General features: G+C 42.0%; 1 protein-coding gene across 8 annotated transcripts in view; it reads right to left on the bottom strand.

The window, feature by feature from the left end:
• Nucleotides 1–19,010, bottom strand: part of NHSL1 (NHS like 1) — a 173,890-nt gene that overhangs the window by 93,208 nt on the left and 61,672 nt on the right. For 2 of the 8 annotated variants that reach the window (XM_068184781.1, XM_068184784.1), the window contains exon 1: nucleotides 5,367–5,962. The exons of 5 other annotated variants lie outside the window; for them this stretch is intronic. In XM_068184781.1, coding sequence (XP_068040882.1) covers nucleotides 5,367–5,571 — 205 coding nt within the window. In that variant the 5' untranslated portion in view covers nucleotides 5,572–5,962. Of the gene's footprint in view, nucleotides 1–5,112; nucleotides 5,204–5,366; nucleotides 5,963–19,010 lie in introns of those variants that run through there. One more of the 8 variants, XM_068184782.1, reaches the window with a different exon arrangement.

The following is a 19,010-nucleotide window of genomic DNA, read 5'->3' as shown; positions in this document are numbered from 1 at the left end:
AAAAAATCTTTTTTTTTTTTAATAAAATATATTTGCACTTTCAAAATAGCAAAGAATTGGAATTTGGCAAGGAATTTATAGAATAAATAACCACGATGTCTGGATCCATAGTTTTTTTGATAAAGCAGAAGTAGAGATGTAGGTTCAAACAAATGGTTCTGTGATACCAATGCAGATATTCTGTGATACCAACATTTCTTATTTAAACTTGTTTCTGTAGGTTACAAATTTTTGCTTAGCAAACCCATTTTCAGATTCCCATCTGTAGCAATATTTGCCAGAAGACATAGGAAAGTCCGCAATGTTTTGACTGAATTTGTCTATGTACAAGCACGCAAAAGTTAGTACTTCAAGTTATAGTTAAATGCAGGACTTGTGACTGTCCCCAGCTGTTTTACCAGAGTGAGAACTTTTGTTTGCCACTGTATATCATGAAAGTTTTACAGAACCCTCTGCTGTGCCACAATAAAATATGCTAAGACAAATAGTACATACATCAGTAATTGAAGTAGTACCTCTGCTCCCAGCTGTGCTTCCATAAAAGCACAACATCCAACAGTCCAACCACAAAAATTTGATATAAACTTGACCAATTGTTACAAATGCATAGAACTATATCCAATTTCATCTTTGCCTACAGAACCTACATGTAAAAGGTAGTAGAAGACAGAAAATCAGCTTTTATATCAAATCTCTCATTATTTTTTCCTGTCATTCATATTTGCATATGTATGCTTAGACTTACTAAATAAACATTAATTTATTGTTTAAAAAAAAACCAAAAAAATCCCCCCAGAAAAAATACAAAACAAAAGCAAACAAAAAACACAACCCAAACAAAAAAAAGAGAAGTCTTTCACAAAAAGGTATATAAAGCATATAATATTTGTTTTGGACTTACTCCAGGCTCTTACACAAATGCTTTTTGAGGTTTCCATAAATGATTATTTATGGACTTGCCCAAAGCTTCAAGAATGCTTTTCACAGACACACATGCCCCAACACTACAATCTGTCACACGTTATGGCTTCTCCAAATGCTAACAGCTCCCTGTGGGTTCATGGGCCTTTATCTGTGTAGTAACGGGCATGACTTTTTCCCACTTTGAACACAAGATCTTGTGCAATAACATACAGGAAAAAAAGCCCAATAAAATGATTTTACATTGGAATAGCAACAAGAAGTCTGGACTTGGTAATCTTGCTTATAGAAACATAGTAGTTATTGGTACTCTTACATCTCATTACTAAAAAAATGTGATTACTTGTCTGTTCCTGAAACCCCCTTGTAAATGATATTCACGACTTAGAAACCTAGAATTTAAGAATTATTTGGACCAAAGACTGGGTAGATACTCTGGTGCTGCTGTTAGGTGAGATCAGAGTTGCCTGTCTCTACCCTGAGTTTCTACAGGAAACACTGAAAATACAAGCTCCAAGAACCAAAAGGTCTTGAGTCTCAAGACTGCCTCTGGAACATGCGGAAAAACACATCTGACAGTATTAAACTTACATAATGCACGTTTAACCAATCACAGGTAGTATAGGCATAACTAAAGGGCATCATTTTTACTGACATAATGAGGCAGCATTATGCTACAAACTGCTGCTGTGACGATTCAGTAATTGTTCAGTTTATGGAGACCTGACCCCTTGGTAAGTGTGATGTTCTCAGACCATGATAAATCATTAGGAAGTTAACTGACAGCTTTGGTCAGAGTTGTCATCAGATTGCTTCCATCAGACACATTGCAAGAACACAAAAGGCTTAATTATGAATTAAAATGACTTTTAGCATTAAAAAATATTCTCACATTTAGACTGGTTTTGCAAGGAAAAAAAATGGGCATTTCACACTTTTGGTACTGAGACTGAGATGTGGCCAGCAAACAGCAGAAAGCCACTGGCTGCCACCTTCTGAACTGGGTTTGATCAGTCATTAAAACACAGCAGTTACCTGAAAAACAAGGTTTCTCTAATGACTCTAAGTGAGTTTTCCAGGTAATATAAACTGCAGTGAAAAGCAACCAAGACTTTTAACTTTTGTGATGCAGAAAGATTGGAAAGCAACCAAGAGAAATGCAGGGAATGGGTAAAACATCAGAGCAATAAACAGGGACAGGAACTGAGGAGAGCTTGGAAAACCTCTCTGTGTAAGAGCTTCTTCTGATGCATTGTCACTTGTGGCCAGACCTGATTACTAGTTGTGCTTCTCCAGCACCTGGCCAGAAAAGCTCAGCTAAGATGTTCTGATGCTGCCATGTGACTCATTTCATTTTCTAAAAAATTAAAGTAAATATGGTGAAGCCTGTGCCATGAACTAACTCATGTGTTATCTCTATTCAAAGTTACTTGCTATGCTGTGCTTGTGATAAACAGCACAGGCACACACGAACCACTGTCCCATTCTTCCACCCATCACAAATCCTTTGCAACACACCCAAGCACTTTCATTTCAAAGAATACTCCTCTCAGTCTTTTTCCAATAAATTGGTTTTTAAAGGAAAAAAAATGCTCTGAGCTTCAGTCTGAAAACAGGTGCTCCTCCAGAAAGTAAAACATCTGAACTAAAAAATCTGATTAAAGAAGAAACATGAGAGTTACAGTGTGCCCTCATTTCAAAGGGTCTCCAGATGACTGAGGAGGAAGAGGGCTGAGCAAGAAATGCTTCAAAAACCAAACCTTTATTTTACTGTCAACTTTTACCATCTCTTCTACTAAGAGCTTTATCAAATGTGAAGTCTGATTGGTGCTACCAGCTTCAAAACACTCTACCCTACTGAGTACATTTTTCAAAAGAAGAAAGAAGCAGCAGCCCCTGACCTCCACATACGCAGGATCAGCCACGCAGGACACCGGGGAGTGCCCCAGGTTCGCAGTTAGCGTTTACTTTTGTTCTTCTTGCTCATTTCAAACTGACCAATCCAGCCAATCTCCGTGCTCGCTACTGTGTGCAAGCTCCGGTTTGCAGCCAAGGCAGATTAGCCACTTTGCTGGTGAAATACCACGCAACACATGCTGCCTTGTGCCTGTCACCCAGCACCCTCGTGGGAATGCAATCTGAGCCTGGAGGAGCAATGGAGCGGCAAAAGAAGAGGTTTAAAAAGACAGGAAGAGAAACAGCTCAGAAAGAACAATTCCTTCATTTCCCACTTCTGTTATTAACACTCCTGTCTTTACAAGTACAGTTAGGAGAAGAGGAGCCTGTGATTTGTCAGACTTACTTTTTTACCCAATTACCTGAGGAAGAACTGGAGGGAAAACTATTCTGATAGCTGAAAAACAATTAAAATTTCGTCTAGTTTAAAATAGTATGGTTTTCTATAACACTTGCTATGTCTGCTGTGCCTCTCATTTCTTTCTAGTTTGTGTTAATTTAGTGATGTGGTTAATTTGAGCACCAAAGACAATACTGTTTTGAGCCCTCAGTTTTACAAAGGCTGGCAAGCAGTTATGCAACAGAGCTGCGGAACAAATTAATTCAAGAACACAAGTGGGCATTTATCACGGTTTAGCCTTTGAACACAAGCCTAAGACGAGCACTCTGCCAGGTATGGATTCTCAAACTTTTCCAACACTTTGCAAGCCTGACTCGCAGCCCAGGGTAAAAGACTTGCAGCTGTGACAAGTTTCCCCTGCCCAAATACATAATCCCACACTCCCTTCAGCCCTGGCAATCTCTTGTCAGTCTGGCAGAGGATCCTGGTCAGACAAAAATGCGCAGTTAGATTTATGATCCAGGCAGATTTTACAAGTTGAGTCAAATTGTTCCCTGCAAAGAGGAAATAAGCCCTGCACAATCTACACCTCCCCACACCTTCCCTTCAAAAATGACATATTGTCATCTGCTCTATAGGCAGGCAGGGAGGCTTTCATAGCTTGCTGCCCAATTACAGGAGGAATTCTGCCCTCCCCCTCCAGCTGGTACAATGGGTTCTTTATGTAAATCACTCAGAAAAATTAATACACCATTAATCCATCAGTAAAGCTTCCTTTCCCATCTCTGCCCTGCAGCGTGAGCACAGGCTAAGGAAGGCAGCACAAGAAACTTCATGGAAGTTAACACAGAATCCAGCAGCAGGGCTCAATGGTTCTTCTGATCCTTGCAAGATCCCATCCCACAGGCGTTAGAAGCTAATCTGGCATTGCTGTACAGTATCAATATACCAACAGTCAAAAGTAAAAATTACTGGTTGCAAACACAGACTCCCTTTTAGAAGTTTTTCAGCAGCGAAGTAGGTTAAACAATCTTCAAAGCACAGATTAAAGTTGTGTCCTAGCATGCAGGGAGCAAAGCACAGGCATATATACATCCTGTGTTAGTGTTCCTGCATACAAACCATTTACTAAAGCCACAATCTGTTCTGACACGGAAGTGAAATTCTGGTCAAATAGCTATTAACTGCTCTGAGAAATGAAAAGAAATAAAAGGCCCTTTGAAGATCAAATGCCCTTCGAGAGCCTGCTTGCTTTTACAAAAATGACCTTACAGCACAACAGAGTCAACCTTACACTTTCTATTAACAAACTACTGCTCTGGCAGCACTAGAGAAATTACAACCAAATCACTCACTTTACTGAATATTTTCAACCTTGCGTGTGCACACACTCCGCTGCCTGCCAGCCAACTATTTGTCCTGCTCACCAACTCACATGAGCAAACTTCTGAAATTTGTTTTGATATGAGGTAATCGGTTATTTAGTGACCTGACAAACTTCATTCAAAAACAGAACACAAAAAAATAAAAGTACTTTTTAGAAGTCTCATGTAAAATATACTCCAGGTCTGAACATTTCAAGGGTTCAGTCAGAGCTGCTTATCTCATATCCTAGATGTCCCTCCTCTCTGTGGAGCAATTCCCATCACTTTCTCATCATCTCTTTTATTTTGCATCTGGGACCTCTTCTCAGTCTGCCCTCATAAAACAAAATACACTTAAATTTTTCCCAGCAGGACCATAAGGCAATCATCCAAGAAAAGCCACCCAGTCGTTTAGAAGTGGAGTCTTAAATAGCTTTTGGTTCCACATTTTGAAGAGAGATTCTTGCAGCACCTGCCCAAAGACTCTGGCACTAATGACTACTGGCTACAGGAAGCATAAACAAAACTTACCTATATCCCATACAGACAGTACCCAGATGGGAAATTAAAGGTTTTTCCTGTTAATTGTTATAACCTTTCACCGTTTTAACCCCTCAGAAAACTTGGCAAGGCAGTGCTGCACCTCAGTTTTTGTGCTGCCCTCCTCCTCCTCCCCCACCTGCGGCTCCTGGCCCCCGGTAGGACCCGAGCAGCTGGAGAGAGCCGCATGGAGCACGGCTGGTACTTCAGCAGCAATCGCAAGGGTTAAAGAGAAAGCAAGTCACCTTTCCTCTGCTGGCTCCGGTAGGTCCAGTTCTCGTCATCCTCGTCTACCTGCTGCACGCACATGGAGGAGAGTTCCCCATCGCTGCGAAACAATCTCTTTGTCTGCCTTGACAAGGACGAGAAATTTATCCAGCTGACAGCACGCGAGAGGGAGCCTGGGTTTTGTTTGAGTTTGAAAGATCTCGAAACACACTCCTTTTTCATTTTCTTTCAAGCCAGCCACTGGCGTCGATTCCAAAGAGACCTCTCTGAAATTGTTCCTGTCCCCTTTCTCAGCGGTTTTCGCGGGAGGCTAAACAAACTCAATCCGACTTCAGTCCAGGTTTCTGCTCGCTGCCTTTAAACCAGCACCAGTATGGAGGTAAGTGGCTGTGCCAGCGCAGCTCCCCTGAAGCTGTTTTGATACAGCACTTAGGGAGCTGCCAAAGAAAACAAAGGGAAGAAAAGCAGCAGAAAGTGGCACCTTGCAGCAGCTCAGCGGAGCATGTAAGGGCTGAGCAGAGCATAGCACTGAAGCAAGTGTTTTCCCCATTCTCCACTCAACAGCAAAAACTGCAGCTCCAGCTCCACTCTTCTCCCTGGCATCGCTGCCCAGGAGCGTGCAGGCAATTCAGTCCTCTCTTCTGGCTCATCAAAAACAGCCCACGAGGAGGGAAGAGCAGGCAGAGATCACGCCTTGGCACGGCACAGCTCATGAGGGACAAGAAAGCGACTACACTTCTGCAGCCCCATCCTGGCTTCCCTGTTCTCCCAAGGAGAAAAGCCTTGTGAAGGAGCTCCAGGAAGGCTCTTCTAACAATAAAACCGACTGCGTGGCTATCGCTTAGGATTAGAGTGAAATATGATAGGCTCGCCCTCCTAAAAGCAAAACTCCTCCTTTCCTCAGCCAGCTCAGCGGCAGCACAAACTTCTGAACTCTGCGGGCAGAAATAGGAAAGCACTTGCACACCTCTGCGGACTTGGAGAGGGGGAAAATAAAATCCTGGAGCTTTTCCACACCAAAAGCATCCTGAACAGTGTGCTGAAAACATTAGTGCCCCTGTAGCTGGCGGTACATTTGAAAAGAAACTAAATAAAAGTGCATAGACATAAACAACATTTGAGCAGATATTTAGTGATCGGGATCTCACCGGGGGCATTACAGCTCATAAAACAGGTTTCACTCCCAGCTGTTCCTTTCTGCTGCCTCTTCTTTAAACTAGCAGCTAGGAAAAGCACTCCACAGTGTGAAAGTTTTAAAAAGTCAGGCACTACTGAAAGCTGCAGTGCTTTCCCTGCATGCCAATAGCAATGCTGCTCCCAGAAGGGAATAAGCCTGCAAGATGGAGGGGCAAAGGGAGCATTTTAAAGCAGACGGGAGTTGGTTATACCAAGGCCCCCCAGTACCCACGGGTTTTGCTGGAATTGGTCACCAAGATAAAAGTTGACCAAAAAACACTCACAAGTTTCTATCTTGCAGCAAAAAAATAGACTTAAATGTGGGAGATAGCCAGTAAGGTCAGCTCAATGAATCCTCAAGGAGATGGTGGTAGCGAGGAATCCGGGGGAGGGGGGACGGGGAGGAAAAAGAACACAAAACCATACCCTTTATCTGAACAACAAACATTGATGTCTTAACGTCCCAACGGCTGCCGATGATGTTATCAAAAGGACAAGGATCGTAAGAAAAGAAGGGCGCAGTGTTCGGGCTCCCAAGATGCCAGTCAGATTTACACTATTGCAGAACACGGCCCAACCCCTTGGCAGATGCTACCGCAGCCCTCTGGATTCTGCTGCACAGCCTCTTCAAAACCATTAAAAACAAAGGCTCTGGCTTTTTCGGAAACTTATGGCTCTCTGACTCATAATAAGAGGATAAGGTTTAACCCACTGACTGGGAGGCAAAAAGCTAAGTACTGTATCAGATTACCCTATGAATCAACCAGGCACACCAAAGTGACCTTTGGCTCCCACTAACACAGCACAATGGGTCGGCCAACTGTCTTCTGTAAATAATTTAATAGGCTGCATTTAAACTGACCTCACTCCAACAAGGTAATGCATATGTACATACACAGGTCTCCCATCACTACCCAAAGCCAGTGGTGCTGTAGTGGGGTTGTGGAGGGAGGGGGTGTACGCTGAGTGTGAGTGGGAGCTTACACACTGCTAACACTCTCTTTCCTCACTGTGTGTCACCAAGTCCTTCTAGTTTGAGTTTTTTTGTCTTTGTTAACAGAAACCACTCCCCATCCCTGATGAGACAAGAGACCTGTGTAGTGCTGGGAGGTTTCCTTTTTCTTCCTTTTGCTTACAAGACGACTTGAGAATGTGGAGTGAGGTAGCCCTAGAGACCCAAGTACTGAAATATCCATCTTGGAGCAGCTCATGTATAAAAGGCAGGATTTAATATAAAAATAAAAAAAAAATCAAAGACCATGCTTAAAGTCAACTTAGTTTTTTTGACAAAAAGCAAACATTTGGAATTGCCAGTACTGAAAACTACAGAGAACTGTAAACTACTACAGCTATTACTGGTTAAATTATACAGAGCCAGATGTATAAAAACCCTGGTAGGAACTGCAGAATCACAGTCATCTCCTCTCCACTGTACTACTTAGAAACAGAAGATCAGAGGAACCAACAAGAAGGAAACCCTTTCAGGTTAACCCAAAATGCCAAGGTAAATCCCAGAGGCCTCCCCAGAGTCTAAGCAGCAATTTAATTTCAGGAATTTTCCTGACCTGTCTGTACCTCTGCCTTTTTAACACGGCGCTGAGTCACAACTTGGTGATGCAAGAGCAAATGCACCGTATCTGACCATAACATTTCCATTGTTACTGTAAACAGAGTAGTGCAATTCTTTGCTCAGAGTTTGGTGTCATTCGATTTCATTGCAGGTAAAAATCCATTGCTAGATACTTCAACACTGTCACTACCACAGAATGCTTCTTATTTCTAGGTGACAAGTTTAATATCAGCAAACATTGTTATACAGGTGGATCAAAGATTAATTTCCCAAGATCAAGAGAAAACAGCAATTACCATTTGAAAAACAAAACATGTTGAGTAACTGTTGCAAGTGAAACCACTTTTTAATCATTACCCAAATACAAGGCCCACGGAGTTGGAAATCTGTCCAGATGTGGGCAACTAGGTTGGTGAGGGGCTTGGAACACAAGCCCTATGAGGAACGACTGAGGGAGCTGGGGGTGTTTAGTCTAAAGAAAAGGAGACTCAGGGGTGACGTGATCACTCCCTACAACTTCCTGAAAGGTGGCTGTAGCCAGGTGGGGTTTGGTCTCTTTCTCCAGGCACCAACTGACAGAACCAGAGGATACACAGTCTTATGCTGCACCAAGGAAAATATTGGTTGGATATTGGGAAAAAAGTTTTTTACAGAAAGAGTGATAAAGTGCTGGAATTGTCTGCCCCAGGAGGTGGTGGAGTCGTCATCCCTGGATGTGTTTCAAAAAAGACTGGGTGTGGCACTTGGTGCCATGGTTTAGTTCAGCTGTTAGGGCATGGGTTGGGCATGGTGATCTTGAAGGTCTCTTCCAACCCGGTGATTCTGTGATATTTTAGCATCTGAAACACTGTAGATGCTTAAATTTAATTATGTAAAACACTCTAAAAAGCCATATGAAATAAACAAGTACACTTCTAATAAGCTAAGCTAATTTTCCAACCTATTTTCTCCCTCATGAAGACATCATACAAGTATATAAGCTTCATATTTTCCAGGTTATGTGTGTAAAGATTAAGGCATTCTTTTTGGTACATTTTTTTAATATAAATCCATCTCAGTAAAAAACATGAAGGAATCACAGAAGAAACACAGGGCTTGAAGTAGAAAGCTAAACTGGTTCCTTTCCCTGCTCTTTTTTATTTATTTCTTTTTAGAGGTGAACGAGACCAAATAACCACAGTGTCACATACCATCAGGATTTTTACCATGTATCACAACCTGATTGTCTAAGAATCCTCTAAAAGTTGCTAAGTAAACACACGTACATGGTTCACAGCCACTGTGTTCTCCTAATACCAGAAAAAACAGCAAAAAAAAGTTTCACAGAAAAGGCTTCGGGTCAGTGTAAAAAACTAACAAAGCAGAAAGACAAAACCCCCAAAACACCACAGACATGCTCCGTTTTTGGCTTTTGGCACAATCCATATGTTAATTTGATTCCTACATTTCCTAGTCTATAATTTCTCATGACTCAACGAGACAGTGACATGGATGATTCACAATTACAGATAGCTCATGCTCCTGCAGCTGAGAGGACGCCTCTCTCTCAGGCTTCCTGGGTGTTTTCCTTCAGGTGGTAACAACTCATCATCAGCCAGTCATAAAGCCATTTGGATTAAGCACCGGCAAAAAGCCATTGAAAACACCTTCCCGGTAGTCTCATCCCATCCTTACAAGGCTCTTGCTGCAGCCAGCGAAAGGAGAGGTGTGCTCCAGCAGGCCTGAGAACCCCTCCATCCCAGAAACCACCTCAACACCACCAGATCAGCTACATAGGGTCACCTCCCCAGTGCACTCATCATCTCCAGGCAGATGTGTGGGAATTTCAGTCAACTTTGAAACCTTTTCAGCCTGACCTCCATCAGAGGTTTTATCTACAACATGCCTGTTCTTTTACAGGTACCCTATGAAATGCTCACATAGCAAACCCACAAAGTAATCCATATTCCTGCATGATTATTTACAGCAAAGCAGCCACGCAGAGCATTTTGGTATAAGAGGGCCTCAAACTAGGTTGTGTCCCTTTTTATGTGCAGGGCACATAAGTGAGAAACTCTTTCCCTCCCAGTGTGAATGGACCTGTGAGGGGGAAAATAGCAAAGAAGTAAAGGAACAAAAATGAAGTTACTTGCCCAGGATCACAGAATGGATTAGCAGCCAAGCTAAGAAAAGAAAGTAGGTCTCCTGGCTACCAGCCTTTTGACCTACTTAAGTAGGCCCTGTCTTACACAAAAGCAATGCCAATTAATTGTTTCTATCACAACCCTTACAAAGCCTTTGAATGCCCTAATTATAAAGAAAAACTTCCTTTCTGTTTTTACCCTTTTGATTTTGGTTTTTTTTTTTTAATTAAAAAATACACCATATCCAAACTAAAGGAGGAGGGAGTTTTATACTGTAGGGCTGCTTCCAAGCAGCCTATCCGCATTTCCAGCTTTATTAAGTCCACAAGGAAAAAAAAAATTAAAAAAAAAAATCAGACTGCAGACAACTATTTTATCCTACAGAGGATAAAGCAGCTTTTGGACAGGTCTGTATGATGCACCTGCCACCAGTCTCTCTTCCTTCTTTCAGCTTCTGTGTCCCAGAAGAATTCACTGCATCAAGGCAATGTTTTCTCTGGTTCAACAGCTGCACTTGCTTTGATAGGGAAATTTTGTAAGGACAGGAGTACAGTTTCTATAAAGTGCTAGGCTAACCTGGAGCTAGTTCTCCCCTCAACAGCAGCAGTATGTAGGGATAATGATGGCTCTTACTGAGAGAGAGAAATCGAGCAAGGAGCACAAACAGTACAAGCTGATTGTTTGCCAAAAAGATACTTGTAAGAGGGGCAGAACCAATGCCAGAATTGCCCAGAAAAAAAAAAAAAAAAAAAAAACACCAAAACAAAACAAAAAAAAAACTTGTCTAAAATACTTTGATGCCAAAAGAGGAAGCAAGTTAACTGCACATAGAGACACCCACCTGCTTCAGCCATATACAAATGCATTCACAAGCTTTTGGCTTTCTTCATCAGCGTAATTCCAGAACTGATGCAAACCCCAAATTTCATAGCAAATGTGCTTGCAAGTATGCAAGGAGTAGGGCGATGACTGATGGCAGGCGCAGTTTCAAGTCCTGAGCCCTGCTAGGTAAGAGTGTGATGGATACCCTTAAGGCATTTAAAAGACCTGGCGGTGTGACAGCCGGGGACATGGTTCAGTGGTGGACGGCAGTGCTGGGCCAGCAGCTGGACTCAGTGATCTTGGAGCTCCTTTCCAACTTAAATAATTCTATGATATTCTGGGGGACACAGGAGGAAACGCTTGATCTGCGTTAAGTTTCAGCCTTGCCTACACACAGACGAGCTTTTCCTCCTTGAGGTTTGATGCTGTCATACAACTCAAGGGGACGAGTAACGCGGCTTTGGTGGCTTCGGGCAACGTGAAGATATTTGAATACCTCACGGGCAGCCCTCCCGCCCAGCAGCGCCGGGGCCGGGGCCGGGGCCGGGGCCGGGGCCGGGGCCGGGGCCGGGGCCGGGGCCGGCCAGCAGGTGGCAGCAGGGATCCAGCCGGGACCCGCGCTCTCTCCGCCCGAGGGACCTCAGAAGCGACACAGTTACGGTGACACATCGTAGTGACTTATCTTTCAGCAGTTTGGCCGTAGTAAGCTGTTATTATCTCTGCTTGAAACGTAATTAACAATTTTAGTGGTTTTTCATTAGGGCATGACAAGTCACTAACTGAGACAGCTCTGCTAAAAGCTCCCTCTAACTGTAGTCACCGCCTCGGTTCCTACACACGTTCTCCTAGGTTCTGGGGCTCTTGCTTTCATAACACAAAATGTTTTTTAAAATCCCCTAACCGTAGGGTCACCTCTTTTCCAAAGCTGAGGCTTGGCCAGGCTCTGCTCACAGTAGTTAGCCAACACATCCCAAGTGCTGATAGACTGGGAAGATGAACTATCTTAGTATGGAATTTTTGCGGACAGAGGAAGTTTTCTGTCTAAAGGGAAGACTGCAGGGTTTTTTCCCCCCAGGCACTCATCTGTTCGCTGAATCACCAGAATTTATCAACAGCAGTTCTGATCAACACGGGAAGTCACTTACAGAATCTGGGAGAGAAACTGGAGGTGCTCCAGCAGCACTCAGCACCCGGCGCTCCTCTGCCTCACTGCACTGACTCTTACTCCAGCAGCACCCACCCGCTCCAAGCCGCCAGCACAGCTGGCACGAAGGATGCTCCGAATGAAACCACCCCGTGCCTCACAGGGCAACTCCAACCTCCCAGAAAAGCTGTGTGCTTTTGTAGTATCCTGCATCCACAGCTACTCCTCTTTGCTCTGGAACACTCCACAATGAACACATGAGTTTATAAACTCAACTTGCACTCCTTTAACCTAAATTGTAAGATTTATAAGTTTAGTCTCTCCTACTACCAGTTACATTAGAAATTTTTAAATAGTGAAGCACAATAAACTTCTACAGAATCATCCAAGTTTCCTGTGGAAATGCTGACGGCTGTATTGAAAGTAACTGGAAGCCAGTTAAAAACAAACTGTATAAAAAAATTAGTTAACATGTAATTGAAGATCGTTCTGCCAGCAGGGAAGTACCCTAAGACAACTAAATAAATGTCTATTTCCCACTTCTCTGGTTAAGAGGATACCAGGGAAACTGCAGAAGGGATAAGGCTGTTTGCTTTGAGGTGGAAGCCCTCTGCTGGTTAACATAAACTAATTAGCACACTAATCTAAATGTTTTTGTAGATAAGAGAACCACAAAGAACAAGAAAGGAGACAGTGGCCAAAGAAGAAGCAGAGAAGAACCATCAGCATCTCAGAAATCCTTATTCTTATTTTTTTTTTTTACTTTTTTCCTGTTCATATTTAGTATCATACCCTTTGAATTACAAAATACACAATTTAATAAACCTTACCAGGTCTTTGCAATAATAAACTGCTAAAAATGAAATTTAGAACCCTGTGAGACACTTGGGCAGACCTGACCATTCAAACACTGAAAACACAGCCCACGAGTGTTATAAACAGGTCTCACTGTTTGATGTATAAACCACGGGAAACTATTTCTTCCTATAGATACAAATGCTGTTTGTGCATGTCTTTTTGTCTTGAGTCTTGTATCTTTAAAACACATTTCAAAATTACTTCACAGTCAAAGCAGCAAAATTATTTACCTTACTGAAATTGTATGTAAGCATCTTCTAGGAACCAATCTAATCATGTGCCATTTCTGTAAACCATGCATAAAACTGAACTTCAGAAGACAGACAAGGGCTCACATTTGCATGCGTGTGCACAGGTACAGGACTGCAGCAGTGCTTTTTCAGTTTATTGCTGTGTTTACATGCCAGCTAAGCCTGGCACTTGGTAAGTACAAAGGAGTGTGTTGCAACTCCGAACAAAATTTGTAAATGAAACTCAGCCCCACCACACCTGGAAGAATGCTGCAATCTCCTCTCTTCCTGACAACAGGTCCTAGGTTAAAATAAACTCATTTCTAGGTGGAGGATGAGCACTTGGAATGTTGCTGACACACAGAGGGTGAGGAGGAAAACACTGAATTTGTGTCTTAGTTACTGTCCTACATAGTTATATTTAATCCCAATTAAAATAGCTCTGTTAAAAGCTTGATGAAAATGCAAGAGAAAACAAAATTTCTGAAATAATGAACATATGGCCTATGTGTGTGCTCTCTCTGTATGGAGTGCCTGTGCATGTGCTCACTCCATATGTACACATCCACATATTCAGCAGGAGCACTGTGACCAACAAGACAAATTTTCTCCCTGCCTGCAATTTCCTCTTCTGCCATATATAGGTCTGAAATCAACTTTGATTTTGATTGTTTTTTTAAATATGAAACACTTAAATATTTTCCCCTACCAACAGAAGTTTCTATGTGAAAAAAAACCCCTGAGAATACAGAAGAAGCCTATGGTCCCCCCTGAATAAAACATCAGAGACACAGGAAGTATTCACATTCATCAGCTACAAAAATAAGGTGAAAACAGGAGGTAAAATTAAAGTTCAAATTATCCTCAGTAGAAGAAAAGACAGGATAAATAAGAACATTCATACAAGCAGCAGGAATAATCTGATGCTACCTCTCAACCACTGGCATGTGAAATAATCAGCCTCAACAAAACAGTTGCTTAGTCACAGTTAAAAACCCAGGAGTATCAATTCTTAAATCATAGTACAGAGAAACTAAATCAAGGGTTTGCAAACTTCTGTAATTTGCACCACATCATCTTGTTTATGTATCTAAAGAAAGCTCATCTTCTGGCACTCACTGAAATACAGGGTGGGAAGGGTAGAAAGTGAAAGAGAAGTCACATACTATTGAAATTACAGGTGTAGAAAATGTTTGTTCATCAGATACTAATCTGCTGAGATCCCAATGGATGTCTCCCACAATAGTAACACCCCAAACCCTCTTCTCTTAAGCAGGAGAGTTTAGAAAGCAGACTCACTGCCTTCTCACAGCCAATGCCAACCACCAATCACTAGTTCAGGTGGTTTCATCAGGGCAAAAAAGATTCACACCTTGATAGTCATTGTTAAATGAAGTCATCCAGACATTTCACTATTAACCAGTGGACTTAATTACAGGCTTAGTCTTCACTTAGTGCTTTTGCTTGCCCACAAGACAATCTGCTTGGATTACCCTGAAAGCAACTCTAATGTACTCATCACCCAGGTTCTTCAATGCCTTCCTTCTCAGATGCCTGGAAACCAAGTATCAATCCTGATGTATCCTTCAGCTTGACTTCTATGGCCAAGGCCGAAATACTGCTCCAGTCTACACCATTGTTTTTTTCTTCTTTTGGCACATCTGTCATCCCACATGCTAAATCCAGTATTTCAAGAGGTCTCTTACCTTCTCCTTGTCAGAGACAAGGAACATGGCTAGAGCTGGATACCCAAGCTTCCACACTTACACAAAAAGAAGTGGAGCATCAGCTGTGCAGGAGAACATGCCCAGGTCCCAGGGCAGCACAGCACCCCAGCAATTATATGTCTTTACATCTTTCAGAAAGTGATCAGTGAGAAAAAGAAGGACCAAAATAGAAGCCAACCCCTTTCATACTGCATTTTCTGTGTAACTAAAGGCCACTAGAGATAACAGGATATGTCACGTCAATTTAAATGAAACTTCCCCCAAAAGAAAATACTCATCTCTATACTGCAAAAGATAGATTTTTATTGTAATGAAATCAAAACAAGTATTTAACTGCTGTGTTTTTCATGTATTTCTGTCTGTAAAGTCAAGCTACTTTCCCCAACAAGAACACTACATCACTAAATGCAAATGGCAAACAAATTACATTGAGAAGTAAGAGATGCGTATTATTTCACTTGAAGTACACATTCCTTATTTACAGGCATCTGGCAAATTGCCTGCAGTAGAAAGAGATGCCATGTAGATATTCCTAAAGAAATAAGAATACAGACACATGGGATTAGATACAAAATAAATTTATGCAGAAATACTGATTATCTAATCATGTACTCTATCAATCACATACCACATTCTTGTTGTGCAACCAAGTTTATTCACCCAGGGGAATCCACCAAAAATAAGAATGCTTCATATGTATTTATTCATCAAATAAAAATAACAATGGTTTCTAGATGGGAACTACCACCTTCTTTTGATTCACATGCCTCCCATGCTACACCTGTTCTAAACTCATCAAGTTTACAAGATTATCAAGATTGCTTAGAGAGCCAATATTTCTCTGGAGTACTGTTTTTCCCAACATAGTAAAGTGGAAAATATTCTGGCTCTCTCAGCCAGCTTTGGCATAGAGATAATGCCATGCTCTGTGTTTAACTGCTAGCTCTTCTTCCTCCAAGGCACTGTGAGTCATCTCTGCTTTCCACACTGGTATCTTCCAAACAATTCTGGGTAAAACTCTGCTAGTTCATTCTCACCAAAGACATTGTATGAGAGCACAATTACACAGAAGGGATCACATATTAAACAAGTTATTTTTTTAAAGCATTCCATTAAAAATGTGCAAGGCAAATATTGCAGTAACTATTAATCAAGTCTAAATTAAAACTAGCTTCATGAAAGATGCCTAGCCATTTGCTGGCATTTAAGGCTTTCCCTTCAAGCACAAGCACAGTCACAGCAGGATTTGCTACTCTCATCCAATGGCACCTTTTCCCAAGCTTAGACAAACAGATGTGAGGAGACGCTTTCAATCCCTTCTTGCAGACAGTATTGTTTTTTTCATTATGACAAAGTGTTGCTGAGCTTGGCAGTAGAAACCACCCACTTTCAGGAATTCCCAGTGTAGCTAATATTCCTCTGGTTAACAAAAGATGCCTTGGTCTGAGGCTGTTGCTACAGGCTGTTTTTACAGCACTGCACCCAACTGACCTTAATTTATGAAGGGCTGTTCTGGTTACAGGATCCTGAGTTATTCTGCTTTGTGTAGGGCTAGCAAAATGCAACAGATTGACAGCTCTAAACTTCACTCAGGAGGGGAATGAATAAATAAATAATATCACATATCAAATATTCGGTACCTGCCAGCATCCTTCAGAAGTGCTTAAAAGACATCTTAAAATCCAGTTTGCCAACTTAGTATCCTACATGTTTCGTCTTAAAAGAAAAAAAAAAAGTGTGCCACTTTTTAGACACTTATTAAAGAAACTAAATGACAATGCAGTTCCTTTATGGCTCCCAAATTCTGGGCGCTCTAGGGGTCACTGTGAGAATCTCAAAAAAAAAAAAAAACAAACCCTCACAACATCCACCAGGAGAGTGCTTGCAGCCCACCCTCCTGGGTAGTCAATGGGATCTGCCCTGAGGTGAGGGCATTATGAAACAACTTTTCTCTTGCTTACAAGTAAAACCAGGAAAGCAAGCTCCTGTCTTTCCCACCCTCTTTGTGCACCTCAAAGGTGCCGGGCTCATCCTGCACAAGCTCTGCAGCTTCAGGCACTGCCCCGTGTGCTGTGACACTGCAACCCCAGCTTCCCAGAAATGCTGGGATTTCATCTAAATCACTGCAGACAGCCAGCTCATGGCCCCAAAACAGCTGTGTCAGCACAACCCAGGGCACTGAAACCTGAAGGAGAAGGGTGGACATGACCACTGAAAGAACAGAAGCTCCTTCTAGACCAGGGTGAGGCAGGTTAAGCTGCTGTAGCCCCAAGGCAACAACTGTCCAGAAGTTCTGCAAACTCTCCAGTTCTCTGGTGAACAAATTCAGGGTATTGATAAGGAAGATAAGGTCTAAGCATAGTACTTCCCTGAATGTCGATTCAGCTTGTACTTCAAAGTAAAAAAAAAACAAAAAACCAATCAACAACTTTGATTTTCAAACAGAACTCTTCTTCTGGGGGAAAATCTGTTTGGAGTGGTGTTTCTTGTGTTTTGGGGGGTTTTTTTGTTTGTTTGTTTGTTTGTTGTTTTTTTGGGTTTTTTTGGGTTTTTTTAAAGTGCTTTATTTCCAGTGTGTGTGGGAAAATGATGCCTGAAGTCTTTGGCAGTTTTTGACATAGGAAAAAATAAAAAACTGTCCATAGGAGTGAGGTCAGGGTTGAGCAAAGAGAGCACTTAAAACATTCATGTGAATTAAATCACCAAAATAGACTCAAAACACTTCATAAAAATGTGTGGAAAATTCATTGGGATGGCAGAAAATAAATATGGCATCCAGGATCTCCAGAAAGTCATTATTGGATGCAGACTTTCTTTTTTTTAAGTTTGACAAACAGTTTTGCTATGTTGGAAGTTCTCTCCTATGCTAAGAATTATATCCAAAAGCATCTCAGTAACCAGCCAAGACAGAGATCAAGAGCAGGAAACATTTTTATGTTCTCCCCAGTTCAGGGAAGGATGAAGCCAAGGTAAATAATTTGAGAGCTGTCTTACGAAGTAAACTTTTCTTTTGGTTCATAAGTTATTTCTACACTGTCAGCCAACTATAAACATTACAATTTGTTAGCCCATTGAAATTAAGTGGAAGTTTATTTCCACCTTAATTCCAGAGAAACTTGTTTCCCTTACAAATTTTTTAACTCCAGGCCTACTTGACAATGCTTTTTCCTGCTACTTGGCTTTCAACACTTTTGATTTTTGATGGAAACCTTCAGCTTCAGACCGTACTGTAGAAAGCCAGTACAACAAGACAGGGCAGAAATACATTTCTGTGCTAGAGTGGTAAGCACAGAGAGAAAAAAATCAAGACAAGTCAGTCATGTGAGTGAGGGTAGGACAGGCATCCGTGGCATTCCAGCCCCGATGGAAAAGAGATGTCACTGCCTTGCAGCTGAGGTGTGCGCACTCAAACTCACTCCTCAACCGAAGCACAGAGCATGCACACACCCCTTCTCCGAAAAAACAGCTCAAGATGCATGCTAAAATACCGTCCCTGCCTTCAGCGGCAGGTCCACTGGGTAGACACTCATCCTTTAGGCACTAACAGTTAATTTTAAGCTTACAGAAAGCTGTTACATTTGCATGTCTTCACTAAGGTTCATCTGCAGTAGTCCTACAGGTTCTGCCTGTAAAACTGGGTCTGCAATCTCCTTGCAGGGAGGCTGGCCTCCTCCTACCTTCCCTTCTCATCCCACAGTTTCTCCATAATGACTGCTTTCTTCTCCAGTCATGGACACTGTTAGTCAGAGCCACAAACTGACACATGAGAAAATATCTTTAATTTCATCAAACACTCTCTCCAATATCACTCCCTCTCCTTACGCAGCTTCCCGGGATAGCGCAAGTGGGAAACTAAGCCAAGGAAGGCAAGATAGCACAGAGCAACCACAGAGCTGCTCTGCATGCAGGGTGTGGGGAGAGCAGCATCCATGTGCACTCTTCCCTCAATGCTTTTCACAGCACTGCCAATCTCTGCAAAATTCAGGGTGAATCATATTTGCACTGCTTCTT

This window comes from Anomalospiza imberbis, chromosome 3 (assembly GCF_031753505.1).
Source record: "Anomalospiza imberbis isolate Cuckoo-Finch-1a 21T00152 chromosome 3, ASM3175350v1, whole genome shotgun sequence".
Lineage (NCBI taxonomy): Eukaryota > Metazoa > Chordata > Aves > Passeriformes > Viduidae > Anomalospiza > Anomalospiza imberbis.
The sequence above is the reverse complement of the archived record's forward strand: the minus strand, read 5'-3'. Positions and strand labels throughout refer to the sequence as shown.